Below are 27814 nucleotides of genomic sequence, written 5' to 3'. Positions count from 1 at the left end.
GTTGAAAATGAAACTGTCATTAAAAAATTGTTTTGGAAAGAGAAAATTATTGGAATTCTTAAATAAAACTTGGAATGATTTCTGTATTTACAGTAATTTTTCTGAGTTATTGTATAACAAATTTAAAATTTATGAAATTTAACATTTACTTAATGCATAATAAATTAATTTTTATAATACAATAAATATTTAATATTGGTATTGATTTTTCAATATGAAAATGACTATTAAATTAAAAAAAATTCTTTTTAGTTTTATGTATTTTACTGATTGGGGACGATTTGGAAACAAAGGAAAAATCTATCGTTCAACTATGGCAGGCAATAAAAAAACTGAAATCATTGGTGATAATTTAACTCAACCAAGTGGATTAGCTATTGATTATGAAGAGAGAAAATTATACTGGACTGATGCATTGAGGTTTGTATTGAGACGTTTATTCTAAAGTTTTAATGCAATATAGTGTAAAAAAAAGTGTTTATATGATTTTAAGATTGGTTAAAATCTTACTAATTATAAAAATTATATATTTAATAAATTAAATTACAATTAATATACATTATTGCAGTCAAAGATATTTCAGAAACTTATTTTTCCATAAATTCTAAGGTAGTATAAATTTTTTAGAGAAAAAATTGAAAGATCCGATCTTGATGGTAAAAATCGTGAAGTATTAGTACCTGCAACTATATATCCATTTGCTATTACTGTGCACAGGAATTATATATATTGGACAGATTTACAGCTTCGTAAGTTAAAAAATTTTATTATTGTAAATTTATTCTCAAAATATATATTAAATGAAATGCTTTCAGAAAATTTTTGAAAATTTTAATCAAAAACTTAAAAATTTGAAAAGAATAGTTTCATTATTACATCTTCAAATTAAAAAATAGACATATATTTTTTTTTTTATAAGTTTAAGAAATTTTTGATATATAATGAAGTTTTGCTTTACAAAGCAAACTCATATGAAATTTGAAGGAATTTATTGAAAGATTTTCAGTTTTTAAATGAACTCTGTTGTAATATTACTTTAACCAGGGATCACATATATTTATTACACACAATCACATGCATAAGACAGCAATTTTCTGCTGATTTTTCATGTGTAATGTTGCAACACAAACAATGGTATTGTGCATCAGATTAAAGTTACAACTGGTGTCCTGTTAACAGAAACGTACCGAAAATTTCCACATGTGAATGTGTGACAATAAAGAAAAATTGTATTGCATGCACAAGTTGATTATTTTCTGCAGTAGTTTTTTGATGGCCTGTAATAAGTGGAAAAGTTTTTTTTTGCCTGAAGTTTTTAAGCAGTTAGATGGATAGCATAGAGCATGAGGACACAGCTAAGTATGTTAAATTACTGAAAAATGTATACAAAAAACTAGTAGGTGCCGAAAATCATCACTATTATTTGTGATCATAGGTTAAAATCATGAAAGATGATAACACAATATTTTTAATGTCAGCTTAATTGTGACAGAAATAGAAAACAGCTAGTATCAGTTTCAGATTCATTTATTTTTCTGACAACAGAATTGCTGTTAAGATCATAAAAACTTATATTTTATTTTTATTACATTATTTAACTTATATCAGATTTTAAAAATTTATTCATTTATTTATTTATTTTACATCAAATTTTGGAAGTGCCATTATGCCATTGATTTCCATCCCCAGTACATAACAAGCCCAAAAGAAGAATAAAAATTACAAAATATAACAGAAAAACACAAACAAAGCAGTAACACAATACATAAATATATATATAAGAGAAATATAAATAAAAAAAGCATACAGATAATATACATTCATTAAAAAAATATAAAAATTATATATTAAAAAAATATATATTTTGAAGTATGATAAATAAAAGGTGTAATTGTGACAAGCAAAAGTATGGGAATAAAAGAGAAAATATTAAAAAGAATAATAATAATTAAGAAGTGGAAAGTAAAAAAAAAAAGATTTAAGAGTTATGTAATAAATGTCGAAAAACCTGCTTATAATAAGCAAATTTTTCATGTAGTAGACATTCCATTGGGCCCATGTTATCAGCTATTCAATAAAAATAAGATCTATGTGACAATGACAAATGAAAATGAGGAGTATACTGTATATGCACATAGTATTATGGATGTTTCTTCTGGGGATCATTAGATTTAGGCAAAATTGTGGAATTAGACTGTTAAAGTATTTTAAAAAGAGAATTCAATTGAAATATTTACTCTTTCAAACAAAACTGAAAATTGTAGTCTTACTCTAGTGACATTTGTGTTATTAGTTTGTAGTAGATTATTAAACTTATTTAAAAGTAGGTAAAGTTTATCGAGTTGCTCTCAATATATTAGCAAATAAAGAGGGGGCACCCATGGACCAAATGGGAAGGCAATAGTCCACAAGAGACTGAAAATTAGCAAAAAATATGGACCATAGAGAACAGATTTAGAGGATATGATTTTACAAAAATGCCATAATATCCCACAACAGATGGCCATTGATTTTACTGTCTTGTTTATATGGCTTTTAAAAGTGAGTGGAAGTGTTTTTGAGTGTTTCTTATATATATTGTAAATTTTAAATGAAAAAAAGTGATGTAATAATGACTATATTTTAGATTAGAAAAACAGTGAATTACATTATTTTCATTGGACAATAATGAAAATTTAATTATGGTTTAATGTTTAATTAATATATTTATTTTATTTATTTTATATATTTATTTTATTTTATTTGAAAAATTATTTATGATTTTTAGGAGGTGTATATCGTGCTGAAAAACACACAGGTGCAGGAATGATAGAAATGGTTAAACGGCTTGAAGAATCACCACGAGACATACATGTTTATGCACCAGATAGACAAAAATGTAAGTATATGGTTACATTGTGATATTTTTTTAATATTCATTAAATTAAAATACATAATTATATAAATATTGCTGAGGAATTTTCAAGTTTTCAATAAACTTAAAACAATTTTTTTCTTTAAGCAAAATAAATATTTTTATAAATATTTAATGCAGTTAATAAATATACATTAAGGCAAATTTGTTTTAATTTGATTATAAAGTACTTTGTTATTAAAATTTTAGGTAATTCATCTGTCTGCAGTTTAAATAATGGTGGCTGTGCACATTCCTGTCATCAAGCTGAAAATGGAACAGTTGAATGTCTGTGTAATAATACCTTCAAAGTTGCCAATGAAGGGCGCATGTGTGTTCGTAAGTTTTATTTTTTTGTATTATAAATAATTTTATAATGTTATTTATATATTTAAACACTTCATAAAACTAGAATGAATTTAAAATAGGACAGAAATTTTAATAAATATTCAGGTTTAAATTGTCTTTACTAATTAGTTTATAAAAAAAACAGTAACACATTATTCGTTTACAGAATACTTTATTGTATAAATTTTTTTATTTTTAGCTGACAATGTGACATGTTCCGAACAAAAATTTGCTTGTGCAAATGGTAAATGTATTCCTAGATTATGGGCTTGTGATGGAGATGATGACTGTGGTGACAATACAGATGAAGATAAACAATTTTGTGGTTTGTGTTGTTTTTTACTTAAAATATTTTTATTTCGTAATGATATTATCAGGTTTAAATTCATGAATAATAATTTTAAATTTTGAAATTCATATTATTTATTTAAGAAACATTTAAAATAGTTAATGGATACATTTTATTTATAATACAAATGAATAAATGATTTATACAAATATTTCTATAACTATTTTAGCCTTACATACATGTAGCCCATCAGAATTCCGCTGTGGTAATGGAAAATGCATCTTTAAAACATGGCAATGTGATCATGAAAATGACTGTGGTGATAATACTGATGAAGAGGACTGTAGTAAGATTCTTTAGTGTTATAAATTTTTTTTATTAGATAAAATATAAAACAGTATCAACTTAAACTGGCATAGAATAAAAATTTACTTATAATTATTTGTGTGTTTTATGTAATATTTTACACATTAATTTGATGCTCATTAATTCTTTACAGAATATCCACCTTGCAAAGAGGGAGAATTTACTTGTGCCAATTATCGTTGCATACCCAATGCACAATTATGTAATGGTGTACACGATTGTAAAGATAATAAAACTTCTGATGAAAGTGCCGAAAGATGTCCTAATAATAGAACTTGCCCTGCAAATCACATAAAATGCAATTCAACAAACATATGTGTAGAACAATATTGGCTTTGTGATGGAGATAATGATTGTGGAGATAACTCTGATGAAAATTCAATTGTTTGCTCAGATAGATCTTGTCCACCAAACAGTTTTAGGTTATTACTATTTTCAGTTTGAATTATTTTAATGGTAAAAATATTATTGAAGTTATGTATTTACGTTATTATAGATGTCCTAATAATCGATGCATACCGGCAACATGGCATTGTGACGGTGATAAAGATTGTGATGATGGTGCTGATGAACCAAAAGATTACTGTAAGAGTGAGAAAAGGACATGTTTTGGTGACCTCTTTACTTGTGATAATGGTAATTGTGTTCCACGAATATATCTTTGTGATGGAGATAATGATTGCCTTGATAATTCTGATGAAGATGATCGTCATCAGTGTGGTAAGTTATGAAGTTTAGACTAGAATCTTTGTATTTTGGGCACATTTTTGAAAGTCATGTTAAAATTTTTAGAAGTATAAGTATGTAGAATGGAGAAAGAAAATTAGCATAAAAAATTTTCAACATATAAACTGTAAATCAAAATAAATTAGTTCTTTAGCTATTTTTAATTTTTTTGCATTAAATTACATTTAGTAATGATAATGCATATGCCAAATATTGTACTGAAAAAAATTTTGAATAACATTTGAATTGTAACTGCATGCATAAATTCTATTTTGTCAAAGAAAAACATGAAAAAGATCAGTTTTACAATAATAAAATCTGTTATGATTATTGTTTCTTCTAAAGTCTATAATTATAATAAATCTTAGCCAAAACTAAATGACAACTTATTATTAAAATTAACCAATAAGATGATTAAACCAACTTAATTTATGGCAATTGATTTAATAAATTCACTCATTCAAGAATGTCTTAGCATTATATTATAAAAAATGATTGAACAACACATTTATGACTAATTGGAATTCCTTCAGTAAGAAGAATTGAAATCCCTTCAGTAAGAAGAATTGGAATCATTTAAATTTCAAATTTTGGTAAAACATCCAATCAATATAGAAAATTTAAAAAAATCAAAAACTGATATAAAAATGAATTTATGAATCAAATGTACATTTTAAATTATAAATTAATAGAAGTAGGATTATTTGATTTTTAAAAAATGAGAAATTATGAAATTATTTTCTAAAATGCATAATAAAATTATATTAAAAATAATTATTATTTAAGAATTAAAATTAAAAAAAAATGTTAAAAGATTTATTACTTCATAAAAAACACTTACTTTTTTAAATGTAGTTTTCTTTTTTAAATAAAACATAAATTTAAAAATTTAGATTGAATTATTCTTTCAAAATTTCAATATTAATAACTGCTATTTATATTGTAAGATGTTCAAAGTTAATTCTAAAATTTGTTAAATGNAAAATATATGTTAAAGTTAAAAACAAAATGAAACAAAAATCTTTAAATTGTTTTATATTTTTATTATATAATTTATTTATTTAAAATATTTTATTTTTCCGTTGACTGTAGGTGAAACTCCATGTTCACGTCCTGAAAATGGAAAATGTGAACAACTTTGTTTTGCAATGCCTTCATCCAGTACAGAAAACTATAAATGCTCTTGTGCTTCTGGTATTTTGTCTTCTGATAAGAGAACATGTGAAGGTGATATATTTGTTTTTCATTATACTCTCTATTTTGGTTTCTTTTTATTGTGCAAAAATATTTTAGTAAAATAATAATGATAAAAAAGCTAACTCAATGTTAATAACTGTTTGGTTTTTTTGTTAATTTAATTAAAACTCATTTTATTTCAAATAATAATATAATTAAATTGTAGAATGGTATCTACTGTTGTATGTTTTTTAATTAAACAATATACATTAAAGATATAAAATTATATACATTTTAAAGTAAATTTTTTACTTTATTTTTGAACAGAAACAAAAGAATATATAATATTTACAACTCGAAGAGAAATTAGAAGTATTCACTTAAATCCCGATATTACAAGCTTCCCATTTCCACCAAGAGGAAATCTTACAAATGTTGTTGGATTGGATTTTGATTACACAGATAGACATTTACTCTTTACTCGTATGTAAAATTATTGTTATTTTTTTGCAATAAAACTTTTTATTGCAAGGAAAACTATATATTGAAAAATTTCAAATTTTTCAATATATAGTTTTATTGAAATTAAAATTTTAATAAAACTTTATATTGAAAAATTTTCTCAGATTGAAGTAATCAAAATACTAATAATTGCTAATATTTGTAATAATTGTAATTGTAATCATCTAATAATTGTAAAAAAATTACTAATAATTGTTTTTTTAATTTATTGTTCTGTTAAATTAAATTTGTATTTGTTGTAGCAAATTTAAATGTAGAATGTAATTAGGAATAAAATTTACATAAAGAATAATTTAAAATGTAGTATAAAATATTCTTTATATATAAAATGTAAAATAATTATTAAATTACGTTATTAAACAATTTGAAATATATTTATTGTTGCCACTAGAAATACGTCCCGATGGCAGTATATCCTGGATGAATTTAGATAATCTCAGTGAAATGAAAGTCATACAAGACAAGGGTATTAATCCAGAGGGAATTGCATTTGATTGGACTACTAAAAAAGTTTATTGGACTGATTCTGGTAACAGAAGTATTTATGCAATGAATTTGGATGGATCTCAACTTGTTATGATTACTCGTGTTGAAAGACCAAGAGCAATTGTTCTAGATCCTTGTGAAGGGTGAGAAAATTTTCGTCTTATGTAAATATGTAGTTGTACTTCAAAATAATTTTGTACTATTAAAATGTATTTTTCATGTTTTGAAACATGACAAATATATTAAAACAATATTAATTTTATAATATAATATAAACTATTTATAAGTAAAGTTTCAGATCTTTATTCTTAAACATTTTAAAATTAGCATTACTTCATTATCAGTACATCTCTTAAATATTTTTATTACTTTTTAAGAGAATTTATATTTTTTGAAGAAATGAAAAGTTTAAAATGGGTTGAAAATGAAACTGTCATTAAAAAATTGTTTTGGAAAGAGAAAATTATTGGAATTCTTAAATAAAACTTGGAATGATTTCTGTATTTACAGTAATTTTTCTGAGTTATTGTATAACAAATTTAAAATTTATGAAATTTAACATTTACTTAATGCATAATAAATTAATTTTTATAATACAATAAATATTTAATATTGGTATTGATTTTTCAATATGAAAATGACTATTAAATTAAAAAAAATTCTTTTTAGTTTTATGTATTTTACTGATTGGGGACGATTTGGAAACAAAGGAAAAATCTATCGTTCAACTATGGCAGGCAATAAAAAAACTGAAATCATTGGTGATAATTTAACTCAACCAAGTGGATTAGCTATTGATTATGAAGAGAGAAAATTATACTGGACTGATGCATTGAGGTTTGTATTGAGACGTTTATTCTAAAGTTTTAATGCAATATAGTGTAAAAAAAAGTGTTTATATGATTTTAAGATTGGTTAAAATCTTACTAATTATAAAAATTATATATTTAATAAATTAAATTACAATTAATATACATTATTGCAGTCAAAGATATTTCAGAAACTTATTTTTCCATAAATTCTAAGGTAGTATAAATTTTTTAGAGAAAAAATTGAAAGATCCGATCTTGATGGTAAAAATCGTGAAGTATTAGTACCTGCAACTATATATCCATTTGCTATTACTGTGCACAGGAATTATATATATTGGACAGATTTACAGCTTCGTAAGTTAAAAAATTTTATTATTGTAAATTTATTCTCAAAATATATATTAAATGAAATGCTTTCAGAAAATTTTTGAAAATTTTAATCAAAAACTTAAAAATTTGAAAAGAATAGTTTCATTATTACATCTTCAAATTAAAAAATAGACATATATTTTTTTTTTTATAAGTTTAAGAAATTTTTGATATATAATGAAGTTTTGCTTTACAAAGCAAACTCATATGAAATTTGAAGGAATTTATTGAAAGATTTTCAGTTTTTAAATGAACTCTGTTGTAATATTACTTTAACCAGGGATCACATATATTTATTACACACAATCACATGCATAAGACAGCAATTTTCTGCTGATTTTTCATGTGTAATGTTGCAACACAAACAATGGTATTGTGCATCAGATTAAAGTTACAACTGGTGTCCTGTTAACAGAAACGTACCGAAAATTTCCACATGTGAATGTGTGACAATAAAGAAAAATTGTATTGCATGCACAAGTTGATTATTTTCTGCAGTAGTTTTTTGATGGCCTGTAATAAGTGGAAAAGTTTTTTTTTGCCTGAAGTTTTTAAGCAGTTAGATGGATAGCATAGAGCATGAGGACACAGCTAAGTATGTTAAATTACTGAAAAATGTATACAAAAAACTAGTAGGTGCCGAAAATCATCACTATTATTTGTGATCATAGGTTAAAATCATGAAAGATGATAACACAATATTTTTAATGTCAGCTTAATTGTGACAGAAATAGAAAACAGCTAGTATCAGTTTCAGATTCATTTATTTTTCTGACAACAGAATTGCTGTTAAGATCATAAAAACTTATATTTTATTTTTATTACATTATTTAACTTATATCAGATTTTAAAAATTTATTCATTTATTTATTTATTTTACATCAAATTTTGGAAGTGCCATTATGCCATTGATTTCCATCCCCAGTACATAACAAGCCCAAAAGAAGAATAAAAATTACAAAATATAACAGAAAAACACAAACAAAGCAGTAACACAATACATAAATATATATATAAGAGAAATATAAATAAAAAAAGCATACAGATAATATACATTCATTAAAAAAATATAAAAATTATATATTAAAAAAATATATATTTTGAAGTATGATAAATAAAAGGTGTAATTGTGACAAGCAAAAGTATGGGAATAAAAGAGAAAATATTAAAAAGAATAATAATAATTAAGAAGTGGAAAGTAAAAAAAAAAAGATTTAAGAGTTATGTAATAAATGTCGAAAAACCTGCTTATAATAAGCAAATTTTTCATGTAGTAGACATTCCATTGGGCCCATGTTATCAGCTATTCAATAAAAATAAGATCTATGTGACAATGACAAATGAAAATGAGGAGTATACTGTATATGCACATAGTATTATGGATGTTTCTTCTGGGGATCATTAGATTTAGGCAAAATTGTGGAATTAGACTGTTAAAGTATTTTAAAAAGAGAATTCAATTGAAATATTTACTCTTTCAAACAAAACTGAAAATTGTAGTCTTACTCTAGTGACATTTGTGTTATTAGTTTGTAGTAGATTATTAAACTTATTTAAAAGTAGGTAAAGTTTATCGAGTTGCTCTCAATATATTAGCAAATAAAGAGGGGGCACCCATGGACCAAATGGGAAGGCAATAGTCCACAAGAGACTGAAAATTAGCAAAAAATATGGACCATAGAGAACAGATTTAGAGGATATGATTTTACAAAAATGCCATAATATCCCACAACAGATGGCCATTGATTTTACTGTCTTGTTTATATGGCTTTTAAAAGTGAGTGGAAGTGTTTTTGAGTGTTTCTTATATATATTGTAAATTTTAAATGAAAAAAAGTGATGTAATAATGACTATATTTTAGATTAGAAAAACAGTGAATTACATTATTTTCATTGGACAATAATGAAAATTTAATTATGGTTTAATGTTTAATTAATATATTTATTTTATTTATTTTATATATTTATTTTATTTTATTTGAAAAATTATTTATGATTTTTAGGAGGTGTATATCGTGCTGAAAAACACACAGGTGCAGGAATGATAGAAATGGTTAAACGGCTTGAAGAATCACCACGAGACATACATGTTTATGCACCAGATAGACAAAAATGTAAGTATATGGTTACATTGTGATATTTTTTTAATATTCATTAAATTAAAATACATAATTATATAAATATTGCTGAGGAATTTTCAAGTTTTCAATAAACTTAAAACAATTTTTTTCTTTAAGCAAAATAAATATTTTTATAAATATTTAATGCAGTTAATAAATATACATTAAGGCAAATTTGTTTTAATTTGATTATAAAGTACTTTGTTATTAAAATTTTAGGTAATTCATCTGTCTGCAGTTTAAATAATGGTGGCTGTGCACATTCCTGTCATCAAGCTGAAAATGGAACAGTTGAATGTCTGTGTAATAATACCTTCAAAGTTGCCAATGAAGGGCGCATGTGTGTTCGTAAGTTTTATTTTTTTGTATTATAAATAATTTTATAATGTTATTTATATATTTAAACACTTCATAAAACTAGAATGAATTTAAAATAGGACAGAAATTTTAATAAATATTCAGGTTTAAATTGTCTTTACTAATTAGTTTATAAAAAAAACAGTAACACATTATTCGTTTACAGAATACTTTATTGTATAAATTTTTTTATTTTTAGCTGACAATGTGACATGTTCCGAACAAAAATTTGCTTGTGCAAATGGTAAATGTATTCCTAGATTATGGGCTTGTGATGGAGATGATGACTGTGGTGACAATACAGATGAAGATAAACAATTTTGTGGTTTGTGTTGTTTTTTACTTAAAATATTTTTATTTCGTAATGATATTATCAGGTTTAAATTCATGAATAATAATTTTAAATTTTGAAATTCATATTATTTATTTAAGAAACATTTAAAATAGTTAATGGATACATTTTATTTATAATACAAATGAATAAATGATTTATACAAATATTTCTATAACTATTTTAGCCTTACATACATGTAGCCCATCAGAATTCCGCTGTGGTAATGGAAAATGCATCTTTAAAACATGGCAATGTGATCATGAAAATGACTGTGGTGATAATACTGATGAAGAGGACTGTAGTAAGATTCTTTAGTGTTATAAATTTTTTTTATTAGATAAAATATAAAACAGTATCAACTTAAACTGGCATAGAATAAAAATTTACTTATAATTATTTGTGTGTTTTATGTAATATTTTACACATTAATTTGATGCTCATTAATTCTTTACAGAATATCCACCTTGCAAAGAGGGAGAATTTACTTGTGCCAATTATCGTTGCATACCCAATGCACAATTATGTAATGGTGTACACGATTGTAAAGATAATAAAACTTCTGATGAAAGTGCCGAAAGATGTCCTAATAATAGAACTTGCCCTGCAAATCACATAAAATGCAATTCAACAAACATATGTGTAGAACAATATTGGCTTTGTGATGGAGATAATGATTGTGGAGATAACTCTGATGAAAATTCAATTGTTTGCTCAGATAGATCTTGTCCACCAAACAGTTTTAGGTTATTACTATTTTCAGTTTGAATTATTTTAATGGTAAAAATATTATTGAAGTTATGTATTTACGTTATTATAGATGTCCTAATAATCGATGCATACCGGCAACATGGCATTGTGACGGTGATAAAGATTGTGATGATGGTGCTGATGAACCAAAAGATTACTGTAAGAGTGAGAAAAGGACATGTTTTGGTGACCTCTTTACTTGTGATAATGGTAATTGTGTTCCACGAATATATCTTTGTGATGGAGATAATGATTGCCTTGATAATTCTGATGAAGATGATCGTCATCAGTGTGGTAAGTTATGAAGTTTAGACTAGAATCTTTGTATTTTGGGCACATTTTTGAAAGTCATGTTAAAATTTTTAGAAGTATAAGTATGTAGAATGGAGAAAGAAAATTAGCATAAAAAATTTTCAACATATAAACTGTAAATCAAAATAAATTAGTTCTTTAGCTATTTTTAATTTTTTTGCATTAAATTACATTTAGTAATGATAATGCATATGCCAAATATTGTACTGAAAAAAATTTTGAATAACATTTGAATTGTAACTGCATGCATAAATTCTATTTTGTCAAAGAAAAACATGAAAAAGATCAGTTTTACAATAATAAAATCTGTTATGATTATTGTTTCTTCTAAAGTCTATAATTATAATAAATCTTAGCCAAAACTAAATGACAACTTATTATTAAAATTAACCAATAAGATGATTAAACCAACTTAATTTATGGCAATTGATTTAATAAATTCACTCATTCAAGAATGTCTTAGCATTATATTATAAAAAATGATTGAACAACACATTTATGACTAATTGGAATTCCTTCAGTAAGAAGAATTGAAATCCCTTCAGTAAGAAGAATTGGAATCATTTAAATTTCAAATTTTGGTAAAACATCCAATCAATATAGAAAATTTAAAAAAATCAAAAACTGATATAAAAATGAATTTATGAATCAAATGTACATTTTAAATTATAAATTAATAGAAGTAGGATTATTTGATTTTTAAAAAATGAGAAATTATGAAATTATTTTCTAAAATGCATAATAAAATTATATTAAAAATAATTATTATTTAAGAATTAAAATTAAAAAAAAATGTTAAAAGATTTATTACTTCATAAAAAACACTTACTTTTTTAAATGTAGTTTTCTTTTTTAAATAAAACATAAATTTAAAAATTTAGATTGAATTATTCTTTCAAAATTTCAATATTAATAACTGCTATTTATATTGTAAGATGTTCAAAGTTAATTCTAAAATTTGTTAAATGTGCATAAAATAATTCTCAGAAAAATATTTATCATTTTTATTTTTTATAATTAATGTATTTAAAATATATTAACTAAAATATGAAAAAAAATGTTATATTTCTGTAGAAAACAGAGAATGTGATCCAGAAAAAGAATTCACTTGTAAAGTAAATAGACAATGGGGAAGAGCAGTTTGTATACCTAAACGATGGGTGTGTGATGGCGATCCTGATTGTGTAGATGGATCTGATGAAAACAGTACCATGAATAACTGTCCGCCTCCTGAACCTTGCCAAGAGAACCAATTTCAATGTGATAATAAGAGATGCATTGGCAAAGAATGGGTTTGTGACCATGATAATGATTGTGGTGATGGTTCTGATGAACCAAAAAATTGCAGTAAGTAATTTTTTAAGTTTTTTCTATTTCCATTTTGTTTTTTCTGTTTCCATGATAAAATCATTTTTACCTCTTACTGCAGCTGGAAAGTTGCAGTAGGAAGAAAAAATGATTTTATCATGGAAACAGAAAATAATGGTTGGAATGTTGAAATATTGTGTAAGAATATCAAAAAAGTGTTTGTGCTTTGTTTGGCTTCTTTGAAAGAATTCCACTAAAGAGGGAAATATTGCATTCAATGATAAACTTTTAAATGATAAAATTAAATTTTGATTAGTATTGTATTGAATAATCAGTAGAAATATTTAAAAAATTAACATATTAATATATTTGAGTTTGTAATATATTATTCAAATTAAAATTATTTCAAATTCCTGTTTTAAAAGTCTAATTCAAATAATTGTTATTTTATTTCATTGTAACTTGATTTTCGTTGTACTTATTATTTTTCTTTGATTCTCTCCAGCATTCCGTGCTTGCACAGCTGAAGAATTTACTTGCCGTAACACAAAATGTATCCGCAAGATTTATCATTGTGATGGAGATGATGATTGTGGTGATAATAGCGATGAATTAGCAACAGACTGTGTGACTGAAGAAGCAACATGTTCTGGTGCACAATTTAAATGTAAAAATGGCCAATGTATTCCCTATGAACGTGTATGCAACAAACAAAGAGACTGTACTGATGGATCTGATGAACCTGCTCATTGTAATGTCGATGAATGTGAGAAGGTAGAAAGTAATCAGTGCGAACATAAATGTGTAAATACATTGACTGGATTTTATTGTGAATGTAATGCTGGTTATAAATTAATGAGTGATGGTAAAGCTTGTAGAGATATTAATGAATGTATAACTGGACCTAGTGTCTGTTCACAATATTGTTTTAATACTCCTGGTTCCTATTATTGTAAATGTAACGAAACATATTACGAACGACAGCTTGACGGCCACTCTTGCAAAAGAAGAGACAGTAAGTTATCTATTTGTCTATTTATAACAAAATCTAATTAATATCTAATAAACTAAATTATGTTTAATGTTTAAAAAATTTCAGATGAAGAACCATGGCTTATTTTTAGTAATCGTTATTATCTTCGAAACATGAGTATTAGTGGTGTACATTATAACTTAATTAAAATGGAACTCAGAAATGTTGTTGCAATGGATTTTGACATTAGTGAAGATAGACTTTATTACTGTGATGTTAGCAATAAAACAATCAGTAGAATATTTATTAATGGAACTGGTGAAGAAAGTGTTATTTGGCAGGATGCAAATGGTCTAGAAGGAATGGCGGTTGATTGGATAGGAAGGTAAATATATATTATGAGTAAAAAATTTATTGTTTATTTTATATTTAAATAAATAATGGGTAAATATAATTTTATTAAATGTAATAATTATCAAAAATCTTTTTTATTGCATCTTTGACTATTATCCAGTTCATATTGTATAAATGAATACAATTACATATTGTGGTGATTGATTTTTATTCCAGAAAATTGTATTGGTTGGATCGCAGTAGTAAACATTTGCATGTAGCTGAACTAAATGGTAGAAATAGAAGAGTTCTGATTAATAAAGGCATTTCTGATCCAAGAGCTATTGCCATACATCCTGGTATTGGGTAAGTAGAAATATATTTTAAAATAATTCTGTCTGTGGATTACATTAATTAAAAAAATATGAATAATTCTGAAGTAAAATATAATTGGTTATATGTCTAAAAAAATTAAGTATTAGATGTTATCTGTGCAATTAATATTTAGAAATTTTTGTTATAATAAAAAGAAAAAAATATGACAAGATGCCCTCTGTCATGCAGTAAAAGAGATAACCTACTTAGTGCTGATTTTAACCGTTTAACCAAAATGTTCAATATAACAAATACGTACTGGAAGTAGAATAAGTCGTAAAATAAACTACACCAATATAAATCCAGCAAAATTTAATAAAATAAAAACGTTTTCAATCATTTTTCAACGATCATCTTCAGTTACCAAAAATAGAATATTAAATATAGAACATAAAATGCGTTCGAAATAAATACAAAAAATAAAAATTAACGGAAAGCGCCCTAGCAGAAGTGTTAATGAAAAATTAACAAATAAATCAAATAAATAGTGAAAATTAATAATTGTAAAAGGACCTCCACACAGTAGACAATGAGTCGGCGTCTCTATGGTTTATACAACCAGTTTTTATGTGCGCTTTATAGATTTCCAAGCATATCAAATTAGCTGTTTTCAGATCATGGATTAAACGTGCTTATACGCATTGTACAAGTTTCTGCGATACGATAAGAGAGCTGAAGTACATTCTTAAGATAGCCCAACTACACAGATATCCAAAAAAAGTGATAGAGCATCTTATTTCATCTGTCCAATCTACTTCACGGCATTCTCCCAGGGTTGACCGTAATAAACAATTAGTGCTTAATTACATCCCATTTTTGAACAAGATACACAAATCTACGGCCAAGTCTAATAACTTTCACATTGTATACCGGCACAATCCCACTATTTTCAAACTTTTAAGAAACGATAAAAAGAAAGAGGATCGGAATTCAACAAAGGGTATATATTTGGTTCCTTTACATGACCAGCGCTTTGATTCCAGGTTAGTTTACGTGGGTGCAACGATGCATGGTCTAAAGCAAAGGCTCAAGGAACACAAATATACAGTCAATAGGAACCTTGATAGCACTGTGTTGGCGTCATACGCAAACCAACAAGATATTGATGTGCAATGGGATCAAGCGGCAATTATAAAAACGATGACTAATAGGTAAACGATCAAACATCTAGAGAGATTGGAAATCTATAAAGCGCAGATGAAAACCGGTTGTATAAACCATAGAGATGCCAACTTATTGTTTACTGCATGGAGGTCCTTTTACAATTATTAATTTTCACTATTTATTTGATTTATTTGTTAATTTTTCATTAACAAATAAATCCGTTCCGTTAATTTTTATTTTTTGTATTTATTTCGAATGCATTTTATGTTCTATATTTAATATTCTATTTTTGGTAACTGAAGATGATCGTTGAAAAACGATTGAAAACGTTTTTATTTTATTAAATTTTGCTGGATTTATATTGGTGTAGTTTATTTTACAAAATGTTCAAACTCTGAGTACTCTGGTGCTATTTCATCCATAATCAGATGATGGATTATTTGCATGTGTCATTATCATTTCTGATTCAATTAGCCAAATGTGAAAAAAAAACATTTCATGAGTGAGGAATCCAATCAGAATAATGCTCATACCATAAACTTTCAGCTGTAGCAAATGTACTTTGACACCCATCCAAAATTATCAGTGTATCTTATGCTTCTTTATTCAAATTGGACATCACTAAATAGATCACTATGATAGATATCTTTGATTACTATATAACTGATAGGTATAACTGAAAATGAAAATGGAAACACAAGCATAATGTTTACGTACTGAATATTCAGCAAGCTGAAAAATAGCATGGTACAGCTTGTAATGAGGTTTTGTCAAGAAGAGTTCAGTACACTTTCATTTTATAGTCAAAGGGGAGGCATTTTTAGAAAAAATGTTTGAGACAAAATTGTAATTTTGAGTTTAATCTGGATTAAAAAATATGTTTTATTTAAAAAATTGAAAATATTACCATTTGATAAAGTGTATTTGATTTAATTGTTAAAATTTTTAGGAGTTTTGATGAAAATTCACTTTCCTTCATTTTAAAAGGGTATATAGGTGGTCTGTGGAACCTTGTATAACCATTATTTTTATAATCGAATCAAATTATCAATCAACCTCTTCATATAAAAGAGTAGAAATTGAAAATTTCCGAAATTGTTATGTGAACTACTAATGATTTTATCCTAATAATGTTGTTTGTTTTTGAATCTTTAACATTATTTTGAATCTAAATTATGATTTGTGTGGCATATTTGTAAATTAATGCAAAATTAGTCATATTAATATAGAAATTAAGCACTCACTCTGTTGGTTGTGTCATCTGACAGCTTAATATTTGAAAATAATATGTAGTAGATATGACAAACTTACTCAGCTGCATAGAATTTGACTTTCAAAATAGATAAGTAAGCACTGTTACATATCTTGAATATACAATGATCAAATGTGTGACAGTTGAATTACATTACTTCAACACAACAAAAAAATTTACCAAATTTTTACATACATTTTTTTCAGCTGTTTTGTTTATCTGTGCAATTAATATTTAGAAATTTTTGTTATAATAAAAAGAAAAAAATATGACAAGATGCCCTCTGTCATGCAGTAAAAGAGATAACCTACTTAGTGCTGATTTTAACCGTTTAACCAAAATGTTCAATATAACAAATACGTACTGGAAGTAGAATAAGTCGTAAAATAAACTACACCAATATAAATCCAGCAAAATTTAATAAAATAAAAACGTTTTCAATCATTTTTCAACGATCATCTTCAGTTACCAAAAATAGAATATTAAATATAGAACATAAAATGCGTTCGAAATAAATACAAAAAATAAAAATTAACGGAAAGCGCCCTAGCAGAAGTGTTAATGAAAAATTAACAAATAAATCAAATAAATAGTGAAAATTAATAATTGTAAAAGGACCTCCACACAGTAGACAATGAGTCGGCGTCTCTATGGTTTATACAACCAGTTTTTATGTGCGCTTTATAGATTTCCAAGCATATCAAATTAGCTGTTTTCAGATCATGGATTAAACGTGCTTATACGCATTGTACAAGTTTCTGCGATACGATAAGAGAGCTGAAGTANCTTTTTTTTAATCCTGTGTAACAATGTAATTTTTATCAACAGATATGCAGATTTTGATGGTAAAAACAGACACATCATCTTATCCGGTACATCTGTTCCACACGTTTTTGCAATGACACTCTTTGATGATTGGATATATTGGACAGATTGGAATCTGAAAAGAATTTTTAGAGCTCATAAATATAAAGGAAATAATCTAGAGGTTTTGCGAAATACTTCCCATAGTCCTTATGATATCCATATTTATCATCATCTTAGACAGTTACCATGTGAGTAGTAATACAGATAAACGTAACTAAAACTTAATGTTCATTAATAATAAAGCAGAGTAACATTTTTCTGTATTTTATAAATAACTTGGCATTAATAATATAAATCAAACCATATTGTTTTTATATGTTGAATAGAATATATATTTAATTCTTCTTAAATAAAAAATAATAATGAACACAGTTGTACTGTACTGTACATAATATACTTAAGTTGAAAATAATACCAGACTGATAAACTGGAATTTCAGACATTCATAATTCTTATATAATGTACAATAAACAATTTCCTTATACAATTTCCAATACAACAGCATGTTTTAGAAGATGAAAAATGGGTACGGATTATTTGATTCTGGAGTTTTAATATAGTATATTATATGATATTTTATAACAATAACTGAAATGAATTATATGAATAACTACGTAATATCTGATTAACACAAACTAATACATTATAACTATGTTACCACTATTGAATCTAGTAATGTGTAACTAAGTACTTAAAGTTGCATTAATAACATTGGAAAATTAATGAAATATATACAGTTTCTAATTAATTATTTTCATTTCTTCTAGATGATAACCCATGCAAGAATAATAATGGAGGTTGTAGTCATTTATGTCTAATTTCACCTGGTGGAAAAACCTATAGTTGCAGTTGTCCAAACAATTTTGTTCTTCTTTCGGATAATCGCACTTGTATAGCCAATTGCACTAAACGTCAGCATCGTTGCAGTGGCGATGACGACCGGTGCATACCTATGTTTTGGAAATGTGATGGAAATAAGGATTGTCAAGATGGTTCAGATGAAATGGATTGCCGTAATTAATTTTTATACATATTATTATTTTTGAAAAAATTAAATAGAATTTGTATGGAAACTTTTGTTTTTTATTTAGCACCATTTACTTGCAAAGTGGGACAGTTCCAATGTGCCGACAACAAAACTTGCATTTCTCGTGTCCGAGTCTGTGATGGAAAGAATGACTGCCAAGACAATTCTGATGAAAAATATTGCGGTAACTAATTATATAATATTTTCCAAGCTTGTTTTATTACTAGGAAACTTTTTAATGTATCAAATAACTATGAAATTATTGTTAACATCTATGTTTCTCTGTCTAATACATTTTACAAATACTTTAATTTTACTATTCATGGCAGCCTTCTTAAATTTTGTGTTTAGTGCTTCCAAGTTTCCTGCATCAGTGTTATAGCTGTTAACTTAAACACAAGTTTCTGAACTAACTTTTAACAAAGCCACTTTAAGCACTTTTGCCAGACAATATATTCACTATTAAATAATGCAATAAATTGTTCACAGAGCATTGATTAATTTATGTAAATATTAAGTAAATATATACAATTGTTACATGAAATGATTTGTTGATACTTTAAAATCTAATTTTATCATAAGAGAGAAATAAAATGAAGGCAATTTAAATTAGTGTCCTAAAATGTATACTTTTGTATTATCAGAATTACATTGTGGTGAAAATAGCTTTAAATGCAAACGTTCTGGAAGATGTGTACCGAATACATGGCATTGCGATGGTGATAATGATTGTGCTGATGGATCCGACGAGGATCCAGAATTGTGCCGTAAGTATTCTAAATAATTCTTTGATTACATGATGATGATAAAATTACATTTAATTTATGTTGATTTTTTCAAGATAAACAAAAATGTGATCCAGAAACACAATTCAAGTGCCAAAATGGTAAATGTATCCCAAAACTTTGGTTCTGTGATTTTGATGATGACTGTGGTGATAATTCAGATGAACCTGCACACAGATGTAGTAAGTTATTCTGCATTTTTATTATTTTTCAATACATAAAACAGTGTTTTGTATAAAGGTATTTAAATTATATGTTCAACTTTGTATATTTAACGTTTACTTAAATTTCTAACAGGAAACAGAAACTGTACTACAGGATGGAAGAAATGTCCGACAGTTGGTAACTATCGATGCATACCCTCTTGGTTATTCTGTGACGGCAAAGACGATTGTCGTGATAACTCAGACGAAACGACTCCAGAGCACTGTCCAAAATGCCACGAATCTGGAGATTTCCGCTGTAAAAATAACCGCTGCATTCCTTTAAGGTGGCGGTGTGATTTTGAAGATGACTGTGGGGATAACTCTGATGAAGAAAAAGAAAGTTGCAGTATGTATATTTTCAGTAAATAATGATTTTACTAAATTGAGAATAATGAATATTTTATTTGATGATTTGAGTTTGATTATTAATGTAGAGTAAATATAGTTTAATTATGTAATAGATAATTTAAATAACTAAAGAAATACATTATCATAATTGTGCTGATGAGATAATAATTTTGTATTTAGGGAACCAAATGAGTAAAGCAGAACTTCAGGATTTTTTTATAAGTATTGTGGTCTATCTCATTATGCAGCTTCTCTATTTAAGACCTTATCAAATCCTTGATAGACATGTTAAAAGCCACTTGTTCTGCTCATAGAGAAGAAAAAAATAAAAAATTTAATTATTAAGCTTTGATTTAAGAATTTATATTTGAATTTTTGAAGTACATGAAGCATGTTGTATTTTTATCATTGTCATCAGAAAGCATAAGGAATTTAAAATATATCTAAAGATTAATGTAGTTCAGTTCAGTTCATTCATCATTCATCATTCTTATACCAAGGAATAAATTATAAAATACACAGATTCATCATTTTATGTTTAAAGAGTCAGTTAGTCATTACAAATGGAAGCTCAGTTTTTACCAAAAGGAGCTAATAATATACAGTAGATTTTCCATCAAGATTCACTCAACTGATGTTCTGAGTTATCCAAGATAGCTCGTGTGTAAGAGTAAAAAATAACAAGAGAATGTAGCATCGTATTTGAAAAAAAGTTCTAGAAGTTTTAAAAAAAATTCATTCTGATGATTTCTCAAATATAAATTTTATAAAATGATTAAAGAAACTTCAATTGCATTTGTAGGTTTACATTTGTTTTGATAAATAAAATTTAAAGGAAATACAAATTAAATAATATAAATTAATTAAATAAAATACTTTTAAAGTATTTTATTGTATTTAATTTAAATTTTATTTTAAATACTTTAAAAGTATTTTATTGTATTTAAATTAACATTTTTACATTCAGTTAGTGAGTTATAAACTTATTCTATTTNTTAAAAATTTATATTTGAATTTTTGAAGTACATGAAGCATGTTGTATTTTTATCATTGTCATCAGAAAGCATAAGGAATTTAAAATATATCTAAAGATTAATGTAATTCAGTTCAGTTCATTCATCATCATCCTTATACCAAGGAATAAATTATAAAATACACAGATTCATCATTTTATGTTTAAAGAGTCGGTTAGTCACAAATGGAAGCTCAGTTTTTACCAAAAGGAGCTAATAATATACAGTAGATTTTCCATCAAGATTCACTCAACTGATGCTCTGAGTTATCCAAGATAGCTTGTGTGTAAGAGTCAAAAATAACAAGAGAATGTAGCTTGAAAAAAGTTCTAGAAGTTTTAAAAAAATTCATTCTGGTGATTTCTCAAATATGAATTTTATAAAATGATTAAAGAAACTTCAATTGCATTTGTAGGTTTACATTTGTTTTGATAAATAAAATTTAAATTAACATAAAGAAACTTCAATTGCATTTGTAGGTTTACATTTGTTTTGATAAATAAAATTTAAATTAACATATTTACATTCAGTTAGTGAGTTATAAACTTATTCTATTTTAAGATTAGTCATATATGGTAATGTGTCAAAATTCAGTTTATTTAATAATTTACTAAACATTCCATATTATCTGAGATTCTGTTGGTACAGTAGAATCCCAATTATCCAAGATAATTGGATTCTACTGTACTTATATTTTAAATGCATTTTGGCCATATTATTTTGGTGGGTGGCCTGTATGCTTATATCTTTTAATTTAATTGGTCTGGAAGGAAGATCTGTCGGAGATTCATTTAGTGTAGTTGGTAATTCATCTTTATAGCAAGAGAAGTTGTAGGTTCAATTCTTGCTTTGGGTCACTTTTTAATTACAATATATTCCAAATTATTAAATTTAATTCAAAATTTTAAATAAATCAGTATATTAGCAATGGAATTATTATATTACGTATGTTGTAAAGCCATAATATCTATTTACGTAATTTTGCTTATTATAACAACATTCAATCAATTATTACTACTAACTACTACTAATAAGAAATTTTCTTCCATAAATATTTAATTAAAAACAAGATGATAAAACCATTATATTTGTCAATGCACTGCAAAGCTATAAAATTTAGCATTATGTTTATGTTAAAAACCTTTAATGTAGCTTTGTATGAATAATTTTGTATACTTATTACTTATAAATTTATTTATTTTAGCCAATCTCTATCGTGATTGTTCTGAAAGTGAGTTTCAGTGTAAAAATAAGAAATGTATACCAATGAAGTGGCGATGCGATCACGACGATGACTGCGAAGATGGAAGCGACGAACAAAATTGCAAAGATTTTACTTGTAAAGTAAGAGACTGTCTGATTCAATCAAAACTTTAAAGTATTTAGACATTAAATAATTTAGACACTTATTTATAAATAATTCTTTTTACAGCCAGACCAATTTAAATGCTTAAGTGGGCATTGTATTAATGCAAAATTGAGATGTGATGGGAACAAGGATTGTAAAGATACTTCGGACGAGCTCCATTGTCCGACACGTTTTCCAAATGGCCGATATTGCCAAGAAAATATGTTTCAATGCAATAACACAGTAAGAATTTTTGCTTTTATATACGTAAATATATTTAATTTATATATTTAAAGCAGAACTTGCTAAGATATTAATTTTTTGTAGATCTGTTTACTTCATGATTTTGTTTGTGACGGAGATGACGACTATGGAGACAACTCTGATGAACATGATAGTGTCTGTTGTAAGTTTATTTTCATAATTATTGTAAATACTTTATTCTTATAGTTTTAATGTATTAATAATTTTATTTTAGCTAATTTCTCCTGCGACACTTCTCGTAAATTCCAGTGAAAAATCGTCGCTGCATTCCAAAATGGCAAACCTGCAATGGTCGCAATGACTGTGGAGATGGAAGCGACGAAAATGACCATTCCATGTGCTACAGACCTCCTCCCTCTTGCAAAAAAGGACAATTTAAGTGCACTAACGGAAAATGTATTGAACTGACAAAAGTCTGCGATCACGAAGATGACTGCGGAGATCTTTCGGACGAAGTGGGATGCAGTAAGTAAAGCTTTATAAATTTTAATTAATTTGCTTTGAGGACATATATTTAAAAGAGCTTAAATTATTTTAGATGTTGGAAAATGCGATACTGTTACTAAAGGTGGATGTCAACATAATTGCACATCTCTAAAAGATAACGGATATATTTGTATCTGTGATAAAGGATACAAAGTAAATAGTAAGGATACTAAATTATGTGATGGTAAGTAGGTGTTATATTAAGACACAAAAGATTTTTGTGTATATATGTATAATAACTTTTTTATTTTGCAATTTTCAGATATAGACGAATGTGCCAATTTTGGAAATAACTGTTCGCAAATATGTACAAACACCAAAGACTCATATACATGTTCTTGCCACGAGAGTTTCCAACAATATGGAAAACACTGTGCCGCCACAGCAGGTAGGTCTATTTATTTATTCTTATTCAAATAATTTGAATTGAAAGATTAACGGAATAAGAGAATGAGTGTAATGCTATTTTCACACTGATACTGATGCTCATCAGTACTAATTATGACAAATAATTGTTATCAAATTGGATTATACAATATGTCAAATTGTTAAAGATTACCTCATTTTCACACTGTACTGATATTGTTGGAATAGGCATGTTTATACTTAACATGTGCAAAAAATATAAATAGAAGAATTTGATTATACAGTAGAGTCCTGCTATCCGAACACTGCTAATTCAAACATCCACCTAATCCGAACATGTTTCAGTCGGTGGAGAGAAAATTTTCTCTAACAAGAGGTCCACTTAGGGCTGTTTCCCTTTCTCTTTTATGATTGAACCATGTGAATAAGGCTTCATCAAACTTGTGAAATGTTGAGGGTCTTGCTGTTTATAGATTTTCAACTGATTTTTCTGAAGTAAAGGCATAAAACTGCTTGATCTTTGCGCAGTTTTTTCCAGTCAGTTATTGTGGCCTTGCCCACTCCAAATTCTAATGCCAATTTCATCCTTGTCCAGCCTTTTCAAAATTTTGTGATCATTATAAACCAAACTAAAATAATGAAGAGCAACGATTACATTCAACATTCACAATTAAGTGTGCTAACTCACACAGTAGCATCAGTCTGTGATCGGAATCCTGTGGACTGTGTATTAAAAACAACGTTTTTTACAGTTAAAATAATTTTAAGGTAAACAATGAAGGCAGGTTGTCATTACAATTACTAAACTTGTTTTTGTTAACTGTTTTTGATCTATTGAGTACAAGTCAGATGAAATAAAGGGTAGGACACTGACATCATTGATGGTGTGGATCTATATATTTCAGACTGGTTTTACTGCTTGCTTCTGTATTATTTCAGTTATTCGGCTAATCTGAATAGGCTTGGTCCCAATTAGTTCAGAGTAGCGGGACTCTACTGTAATATAGAATTTGTTAGATCTACTTCATCAATAATTACAACCATATATGTTCGATCTCAGTAGTCTTTTTCGGTTAAGATCGTTTTTGTACTGATACATTCAATTTTGCTTGAATTTGCAAATTTTTTACTCAGTCTACAAGCTCAGATTATTACAGAATATTGAGCCTTTGTCAACTTTCAATAATGATAAATGAATGTCAATAGTCACACGTTGCATAATATATAAAAACTTTCAATAACTAATAGCAACAAAAAATATAGCTTTTTGGCACACATGAAAGTAGCATAAATTGATAATGATAGGTATAAAAAATGTCGGTATCTGCAAATGATGATGATCGGTTGTTACTAAATAAATCCATTATTTGTTGTTAATAAGTGACTAAATATTAGTGTAGAAGTACATTGATTTCCACTTCAAGCTTGATCTTTGGGACAGACTGCTCTTCTGCCTTTCAACTACTTTGTGAAAGAGTAATAAGTGTAGTTATGTACAAGTACAAATAATAAAATCCAGAATTATAGCTGTATGCTTTATTACTCATTAGCAGCAAATAAAAATTAGTTTTACTACAGAACAATAATGAATTTACAACAATGCGTGAAGTGAGTTTAAATGTTAGAAATTATTTGTAAAGAGGATTTCTAATTAAATTGAATACAAAACTCTTTTGTAAATTTATAAAGAATGAGACATATAAAACATATAAACATTCATATAAAGAATTCTGTTTGGATTCACATTACCTTAAACTTAAAATCTTCTTACGTGAATACTGGAAAGCATATAAATTAACACTCCAAAACCTTTAAACGTCCAGTAGTAAACAATTTAATGGTAAACAAACGTTTTCGACTGTACTTTCAGTCTTTATCAGTTTTAAAAACCAGTTAGATTCGAACCAGTGCAAGTGTAGAATAATGATTATGAAATTATTTTGAAAAATGGAACAGCAAAAACAGATTTAAAAAAAATACAGTTATGCATGTGCAATTACCACTGACAAATTTAGCAGATGCAAACTATATTTTGAGTCTGCATTGCAATTTTTGTTATAAATACAGATAAACAATTTTGAGAATGCAAAACTGCAGCCCTAGGATTAAGTCAAATATATAACAAACTTTTTATGGATTCTAAGTTAATCATTATTTAGTCACTTACCATTAAACATTAACTTTGACTAAAACTTAAAATTTGATTCACAGATGGTGAATTACTATTTACTTATTTTCAGAGTTTAATATTCATAACAGGCATTCAGTACTTTGGTACTAGTTATAGTTATAGTTATTTTTAAATTAATGTAATTAAGGTGAGAATAACAACTACAGATCTTTATTAAAATAGATTTTATTTATTATGTCATCATCAAATACTTTTTATTTGAACAAAGAATGGAAGCATGTATGATTACATTTTCATTCTTTGAGATGCAAGGATAGACTTTATTTTAAAAAGTTTTATTAACTACATCCTTCTGTCAGATTCCAACTTACTCGTATTGTATGCCGTCGGTCCCGAAATTCGTTCGTTGGATCCCCGCCTGCAGATTCAGTCTTCCGTCATCAACAACCAGACCAGGATTCAGGCATTTGACTTTGATCCAGTGAGAGGTAGGTTTTTTTAAAGTTTTTAATTATCTTATTTCATCAGGTTCAATTTATTAAAATATTTAACATATCCGTTGCAGATATCGTCTACTGGGCAGATTCGTTTGACAAAACGATAAAACGTTCTTTCCTTCCCGACACGAAACACCAAGGAACCGGTTATGCCCAGAATCTGGAACTGAAGGGAATTACCAAACCGACGGCCATTGCCGTGGACTGGGTGGGAAGGTAAATATGTCATTTTTAATTATTTTGATATTAATTAGTGTACGAAAAATCTTTTTGTCATATATCATAAATGTGTAATATTTCAGATTAGTATTAGAAAATTGTTTTGCTCATCTTCTCATTGTATATGATGATAATAATATATATCAACCAAACACAATTTGATAAGATATGAATTTAATGCATTCTTTACTGAAATTATGGAATTTTCTTAAAATTTTAATAATGACAGAGACCAAACTTGTCATTTTATTTTTAAATGTAAAATATGATGTTTTAGTTGGAGAAATCTGCTTTACATTTTCCTGCAGTTTTCAAAATATATAGCAATGACAACATGCAACCCATAGATTGCAGAAGCCAATATATAGTAATAATAATATACAAATACATTAAGATATATTTATAGTTTGAACAAGATAGTTTTTTAAATAGAACTTTGTATTGGATGGATATCAATCTCTCCGGAAACAAACCTCAGGGAAGAATATTCGTCGGTCACCTGGACGGACGTTACAGGCACACGGTCGTCTCCACCGGACTGGAAAATCCCACGTCGTTGGCTCTGGATCCAGAATTGGGGTAAGTTAAGGAATCAAGCAAGAGTTTTAAAACAAAACAAAAATTGTGAGGTGATCTTGTTATTTCTTTAGTATGGCATTGGGATTAAAATCGTGTTATAACTTTCTCAATTCGTATAGCAAATGATATGTTGCATTGATCTATGCAAACAAGATTCTGAAAATGAAGATTTAACAAGTCTCTCTCTTCTTCCAATTTAATTCTATAAAAGCTTTTCCTATGAACTTATGATTCCAATGCAGACTTCTGTTATATGGTTATTTTTAGTCCTTTTTATATATATAAAAAAAATTTAATTGTTAAATACTCTGGGTTCCAAAATTAAAACTTGATTTACACCAGGGGCAGCCCAATAAATGTGTAAACAAAACTGACAAATGTTTTAATTTTTTTTATTTATATCAATGGCATAAACTCAAAAAAGAAGTTTCACAAAGCCGTAAACCTTTCAACTCAAAAATAAAATATGAATAAAG

The 27814-nt window shown here is 26.7% G+C and overlaps 1 protein-coding gene across 1 annotated transcript in view; it reads left to right on the top strand.

Annotated features, from left to right (window-relative positions):
- The window catches only part of LOC111621620 (low-density lipoprotein receptor-related protein 2-like), a 153765-nt gene extending 126073 nt beyond the window's left edge, over positions 1 to 27692 (top strand). Inside the window, 38 exon segments of the mRNA XM_023363813.1 lie at positions 253 to 420; positions 628 to 749; positions 2768 to 2878; positions 3104 to 3232; positions 3441 to 3566; positions 3760 to 3876; positions 4030 to 4318; positions 4393 to 4616; positions 5715 to 5849; positions 6126 to 6281; positions 6712 to 6949; positions 7476 to 7643; positions 7851 to 7972; positions 9991 to 10101; positions 10327 to 10455; positions 10664 to 10789; positions 10983 to 11099; positions 11253 to 11541; positions 11616 to 11839; positions 12932 to 13204; positions 13671 to 14180; positions 14265 to 14523; positions 14709 to 14837; positions 17986 to 18257; positions 18837 to 19280; positions 19741 to 19863; positions 19938 to 20063; positions 20179 to 20433; positions 22653 to 22792; positions 22881 to 23039; positions 23124 to 23202; positions 23275 to 23307; positions 23310 to 23525; positions 23599 to 23730; positions 23809 to 23934; positions 26403 to 26531; positions 26609 to 26756; positions 27192 to 27692. Of these exon segments, the coding sequence (XP_023219581.1) occupies positions 253 to 420; positions 628 to 749; positions 2768 to 2878; positions 3104 to 3232; positions 3441 to 3566; positions 3760 to 3876; positions 4030 to 4318; positions 4393 to 4616; positions 5715 to 5849; positions 6126 to 6281; positions 6712 to 6949; positions 7476 to 7643; positions 7851 to 7972; positions 9991 to 10101; positions 10327 to 10455; positions 10664 to 10789; positions 10983 to 11099; positions 11253 to 11541; positions 11616 to 11839; positions 12932 to 13204; positions 13671 to 14180; positions 14265 to 14523; positions 14709 to 14837; positions 17986 to 18257; positions 18837 to 19280; positions 19741 to 19863; positions 19938 to 20063; positions 20179 to 20433; positions 22653 to 22792; positions 22881 to 23039; positions 23124 to 23202; positions 23275 to 23307; positions 23310 to 23525; positions 23599 to 23730; positions 23809 to 23934; positions 26403 to 26531; positions 26609 to 26756; positions 27192 to 27342 (6805 nt within the window). The 3' untranslated portion in view covers positions 27343 to 27692.
- Positions 27693 to 27814: the final 122 nt, after the last annotated feature.

The sequence above is a fragment of the Centruroides sculpturatus genome, unplaced genomic scaffold (assembly GCF_000671375.1).
Source record: "Centruroides sculpturatus isolate CEXI.00-Female unplaced genomic scaffold, Cexi_2.0 scaffold232, whole genome shotgun sequence".
Classification (NCBI taxonomy): Eukaryota; Metazoa; Arthropoda; class Arachnida; order Scorpiones; family Buthidae; genus Centruroides; species Centruroides sculpturatus.
The sequence above is the reverse complement of the archived record's forward strand: the minus strand, read 5'-3'. Positions and strand labels throughout refer to the sequence as shown.